At 45.7% G+C, this 6231-nt stretch overlaps 1 protein-coding gene across 1 annotated transcript; it reads right to left on the reverse strand.

Annotated features, from left to right (window-relative positions):
- Positions 1–2902: 2902 nt before the first annotated feature.
- Positions 2903–5854, reverse strand: LOC128059199 (nonsense-mediated mRNA decay factor SMG5-like). The gene has a single exon (XM_052651581.1). The coding sequence runs from the start codon at positions 5852–5854 to the stop codon at positions 2903–2905; it is 2952 nt and encodes a 983-aa protein (XP_052507541.1).
- Positions 5855–6231: the final 377 nt, after the last annotated feature.

Here is a 6231-nt window from a genome sequence, read left to right on the forward strand (position 1 = left end):
TTCTTTCATCACTTTAAGTATCTCTTGCCATTCCTTCCTGGCTTGAAGAGTTTCTATTGAAAGATCAGCTGTTATCCTTATGGGAATCCCCTTGTGTGTTATTTGTTGGTTTTTTTTTCCCCCTTGCTGCTTTTAATATTTGTTCTTTGTGTTTGATCTTTGTTAATTTGATTAATATGTGTCTTGGGGTGTTTCACCTTGGGTTTATCCTGTTTGGGACTCTCTGGGTTTCTTGGACTTGGGTGATTATTTCCTTCCCCTTTTTAGGGAAGTTTTCAACTATTATCTCCTCAAGTATTTTCTCATGGTCTTTCTTTTTGTCTTCTTCTGGGAATCCTATGATTCAAATGTTGGGGCATTTGACACTGTCCTGGAGGTCTCTGAGATTGTCCTCATTTAGTATCATTTTTAGAATCATTAAGGGCCCTGATGCATTCTGACCCTTTGCCTCAGCAATTCTACTTCTAGGAATTTGCTCTAATAATCAAAAGCACATACAAAAATGTATTTACATTATTTATAATGAAAAAATGAAGAAAAAATATATGAAAACAGGACAATGGTTATGCAAATTATGGAATATGCATAACACAGTCACTTTTAAAAATCATCTTTAAAAAATGATTATTATGAAAATTATCATAATGTATTTGGTGGAAAATATGGCTATGAAACCATGTTAAATGTTTATTCCTCTCCTGGAAATAAATTCCTCTGTGGAAAGCCATTTGTCAATATTTCATAAAAAGTTATATTTACCTGCATATGTACATATACATATATGGCTTCCCAGGTGGCACTAGTGGTAAAGAAATCACATGCCAGAGCAGGAGACATAAGAGACTTGGGTTCGATCCCTGGGTTGGAAAGATCCGCTGGAGAAGAACATGGCAACCCACTCTAGTATTCTTGCCTGGAGAATCCCATAAGTCAGACATGACAGACACTTACATATACATATATATAAACACATAAATATATGTAAACTTATGTACATATATATATATATATTTATAGTTTTTAACTCAGTAAATTAATTTCTGTTCACCTATCCTAAGGAACTAATCCTAGCAGATACAGAGACCTCTGTGTGTGTGCACGTGCACTCAGGCATGATTATTAATAATTTAATGCTAAAATATTAGAAAAAAAGGTTAACACTTAAGCAAACAATAACAGGAAGGTGTTATTAAAGGGGCAATGAAGATAATGCAATAATATAAGAAGTGCCTGTAATTTGAAGAAAAGGAAGTTAAAAAGATTTGTATGTACACACTGCTATGTTTAAAACAGATAACCACCAAGGATCTACTGTACAGCTCATGGAACTCTGCTCAATGTTATGTGGCAGCCTGGATGGGAGGGGGAGTTTGGGGAAGAATGGATAAGTCCCTTTGCTGTTCACCTGAAACTATTACTACATTGCTTGTTAATCAGCTATATCTCAACACAAAATTAAAATTTTAATAATAATAATAAAGCAATAAAGATATCCACCACTAACATTTTTAAAAAATAAAAATGTGTTTATACAATATAATTATAACTAAGAAAAACATGTATGCAGAGGAAGAATGACAAGTTATGAATAAACTGAAAACAAAATGCTAATATTAGGGTATATCAACCTTTGGGTTTTTCTCTTTTTTAAGATTTTCTTCCGTGTATTGCAATTTTTCTAATAAATACAATAAAATACTTTAAAAAGAATGGAAAGGGGGAAGTGACAGAAGTTTAACTGAAATACAAAGGCTTAGCTTAGGACAACTGAGAAGTCAGAACCCATGAGTCAGGAAAAAGCTCAGAAGATAATTTCTCTGCTTCTGAGGGGAGAAATTAGACCTGAGGTTGACTCAGGGAGGAATATATCCAGACAGAGAATGATTCAGATTCCTCAAGAACTTAGAATCCTAAAAGAAGATGAAGTTTGGCCTTGAAATATGATGGTTAATCAGGGAAGAACTCTGGGGATGGGAGGAGGGGAGGATATTAATGTTAATACTTGTAATGCATGTCAATCTGAGTGAGTCGGTAGATATTCACTTGTGGCCAGTATTCACAGGGTCCACATTCAAACTCTGCTAATGGAGGAAAAGAGCTACCCTCCAGAGTATACAACAGTAGGATGTTGACAAGAGGTCCCCAAAGAATCTGAGGGCCAGGAAAAAAGCAAGAGACAATGTCATGGTAGCCAAACTAGAGACTTTACCAATACTGTACCACTAAATAGTACCTACTCCCAGATAATCAGAAGTGGAACCAGATCAGCTGATCCTTGGGGCTATTGCTGTCATATTAGAGGGAGCAAATGAAATCCTACCATAGTGTTCTGGGCTACTGAACTCGTCCTAGCCAGAAGGGAAAAACCTGAATGGAGCATAAAAGACAGTGAAGAAGTAACCAGGAATTGCAATAAAACCCTTCACTCCAATCAGAATTTTAACTTTCCATTTATTGAGCTTTCACAGATGGCAAAGCCTACCTTACATAATAGGCATGATCCATCACAATAAAATCGCATTAAAAAGTTTCATGTCACAAAACAGAGCAAAGCAAAAAAAAAAAAAAAAAAAAGAGCAAAACAAATTACAGTTCCACCAGCTGAGTAGGCACTGAGAAATGCCTCCTTAAGTTTCTGCTTTACCATAAAAACACCAAATACTGAGTTAGTTTAACCTAGAGATATTTTTCATACAGAGAATGTGATATCAAGTCAAGACAACAAAGAAGGAAATATGAAGGCCTCTGGGAGATGGTCCACTGAGACTCTACCCATAGGTAGGTAGGTACAGATATGAGTTTACACAATGGCTACCTTTAACATTAGGTGCGAACAAGAGAGGTGAACAGACTGAGCTTGATGTGTAAGTGCTAAGGGAGGAAGTAGGGAGATACGACCACGTCAGCTGACCATCTTCCACTTCCTGTAGAAGCGCAGGACATTCTTGACTTCCACACCAGCTTCAGTTGCCATCCCCAGCACCAGCTGCAGGGGGTATGAGAGATTCCTAGGGTTGTCTAAACAGATGCCCGTGAGGATGGTCATCATAGTCCTGTGGTCAGGGGCCCCCAGCCAGGATGAGTCCAGCAGACCTCTGCAGAAGTCAAGCATGTTATAGAGGTCCCAGGCATCAGAGTCTGGCCTGGTCATTCTGGGTCTCATCAACGTCACAGACACACAGGACTGGCAGAGAAGGTACTGGTTCCCTCTCTTCAGCTCCCCCTCTAGGAAGGTGATGGCTGCTGAAGCCCGCTTGTCCTCCCTTCTCAGGATATACAATATGTCCACCACAATGTTGGGTATGATGAGGAGAAACTGACCACTGGTGGCAAGCTGCCGGATGACTGGCAGGTGCTCACAGAGGGCCCGGGGGTCAGGGAACAGGTAAGGGGTCAAAGCTGACTGAATCTGAATGTGCCTGAGAGTCTTCTCCAGCAGTACCACTTCACGTTGAAGCCACAGTTGTACTATGTCTTTGAAAAATCTGATCCTGGAAGTTTTCTCTAGCAACTGCTGAGATGGGTTGTCTGGTCCTTCAAACCCAGTGCTCACAAAGACCCCTGAATGAGAGTCATACTTCAGAAACTGTCCAGGGAGTGTCGTGGCGAAGTGGCCAAAGCTTCTGAGGAAACAGACGCGCACAGCAGCTTCATCTTGGGAGCTGAGTGGAGGTGGGTCCTGCTCCAAGCCTGCTCTCTCCTGGGAAGCCTGCTGCAGCCAGTGCTGGCCCAGGACAATGTCCTCTGGGAGCTGCAGGAACTGGGGAAGGTGTGGGCCCTTGCAGCTCTGCAGTAGCTCATGGAGATGGTGGGACAGGCCTAGGCCTGGCTCCTGAAGGTCTCGCACAGAGGGCAGCAGGTTCAGCAGCATGGACAGGTGGTCCCACAGGCCAAACAGGCTCCACCAATGTGTGGTGAGGAGACTGCAGTTGGCGCGGAGCCAGCCCAGTATCACCTTGACCGTGGGCAGCAGCCCCTCTGCAGAGAGGACCTGCAGTTTCTTCTGAATGGTCTGGAGATTGCTGCAGGGTTGGCTGATGGGGGTGTTCTGCCCCAAGTTGCAGTCAGCAGGAGGCTCTGTCTCAAGACAGCTGCTCACGCCATCCTCTGTGACAGATGCTTTGCTGGAGGCAGGACTAGGAGGCATCAGGAAACTGTGGCTGAAGACAGGAGCCAAGTGAAAGCCATGTTTGCCTGGAAGCTTGTGGCTCGATGGGGCTGACAGGCTAGCGGAACTGGTTGTTTTTAAGAGACCTAGGAGATGACTGGGAGGTTGACACGTCTTCAGCTTATCCCTGGGAGGGGAAATTCTATCTTTGGATTTGGCTCCACCCTCCTGCATTGCTTGTGGATTCAGGGAGCCACTTTCCTCATCATCAGTTGTGTCTGAATAAGTGGTTTCACTGCTGAGTTCTGAGCTGACCTGTGAGCATAAGGATGTGTTTTCATCTTCATCTGTCTCATCCCAGTCACAGCAACAATGAAAACTGGCTTCTGGGTTGTCACCCTCACTGGAAACGTGAGATGACCTGTGGGTTTTCTGAGATTTGCTGCGGTGGGGCCCAGGGGAGGGGGCTAGAGCATCTTGTTGCCCCGCCCCAGCCTCCATCTTCTGTTGGTTTTCCTTGTCCCTGGGAACGTCCACCTCTGGGAAGATGTTCCCTTTCTGGAGTTCAGCCTGGAGGCGAGTTGTCACGTGTTGAATTAAATGGGAGAAAAGGGTCAAGGTGAAGGTGACCGCTGTCCTGTGCTGCTTGGAGCCCACTGTCCTCAGGCTGTGCACACTCATGAGGCAGAGGACCACCATGTGGAAGATGAGGAGGTCAGGGAGGAACTGGTAGCCTCTTGCGGGCTTTCTCTCTCTGGAGGCCTGGCTCTGGTCAGATGGGCAGGGCCGATAGGAAAGACAGAGACGGAAGTCTTCCAGAACCAGCTGACACAAGGCCATGAGCCTGGTGGCTCTGAATTTCCTCTTAGGCTGCAAGAGACTCTGAAGGTAGAGGAAGCTAACCAGTAACCTTTTGTTATCCCAACACTGCCTCTGGCTGGGAGAGAGCTTCTTCCCCTGGTACCTCTTCAGCCGGCTGTATCTTTTTCCCGCATGATGGTAGAGTCGTTTGAGGTTCCAAGACGCCCCTTTAAAAGGCACTTCCGAGTGGAGGCAGCGCTGGTAGAAGTATGTGGCTTCCACACCATAGTACTTGCTCCCTGTGAGAGCTCCCAGCTGGTTGAAGGGCATGCCCATGTGTGGTGCCACTGACAGGGCTCCGTAATAACACCTCTCTGCCAGGTCCGTGGTGTGCAGGGCCAAGAACTCATTCTGAAAGCGGAACAAGTCTCCCAGGTACAGCAGGCAGCGGTGACAGGCCATCCGCGCCCAGTCCACCTCTTCCTCTGACGCAGGCCCCGCTCTTTTGCAGCCGATGAAGCGGATGGCACTGTGAGGCCAGTCGATGTAGCTCCACAAGCCCAGCTGGTAGTGCTCCTGCAGGAACAGGAAAAGGTGTTCATAGAACCTGAGGCCACCCTTCAGATGCGCCCGCAGGGGGCCTTCCCACTGTTCCTCGGAGGAGTCCGTGTTTTTTCTGTCGGGCTTCAGCAGCAGCAGAGCCACGTCGGAGTACGTTTTCCTCCAGAGCAGCTCTTCTGCTTTCCTCCCATAATCCACTGGGTGCAGGAACATGAGTTTAATGCAGACTTGCTGGACCATATCCCTGAGGGCCAGGACATGAGGCTTGAAAAGCTCTTCGTGGGCATTTCCTTTTAGAAGGAAATGGTCGAGACGCTGAGCTGCCCTGCAAACATCCTGGTAGAGGAGTCTGGCCTTCAGGGCTTCTACCTGGCTGCTCTCCATAGGGCCGGACTCTTCCCACGACACTGATTTGTGTCTTCTGGGAAAAAGACAAAAACTATATATTAGTACTCACTCACAGAGTCAGGAGGAGGAGGGGATGACAGAGGACAAGATGGCTGGATGGCATCATCAACTCACTGAATACGAGTTTGAGGACGCTCCGGGAGACGGTAAAGTAGAGGTAAATCCTGGATTGCTGCAGTCCACAGGGTCGCGAAGAGTCAGACACGACTGAGCGACTGAACAACAACAGGGAGACCGAGGACAGAACAAGAATAGTCGCAATGGGGATGTACAAGGTCCTTTGTATGAAGAAGGCCACACCTTCAGATCTCAGTTTAAATACTACTGTGTCTGAACTTCAGTTAGATGCCTCT

Source organism: Budorcas taxicolor, chromosome 14 (assembly GCF_023091745.1).
Source record: "Budorcas taxicolor isolate Tak-1 chromosome 14, Takin1.1, whole genome shotgun sequence".
NCBI lineage: Eukaryota > Metazoa > Chordata > Mammalia > Artiodactyla > Bovidae > Budorcas > Budorcas taxicolor.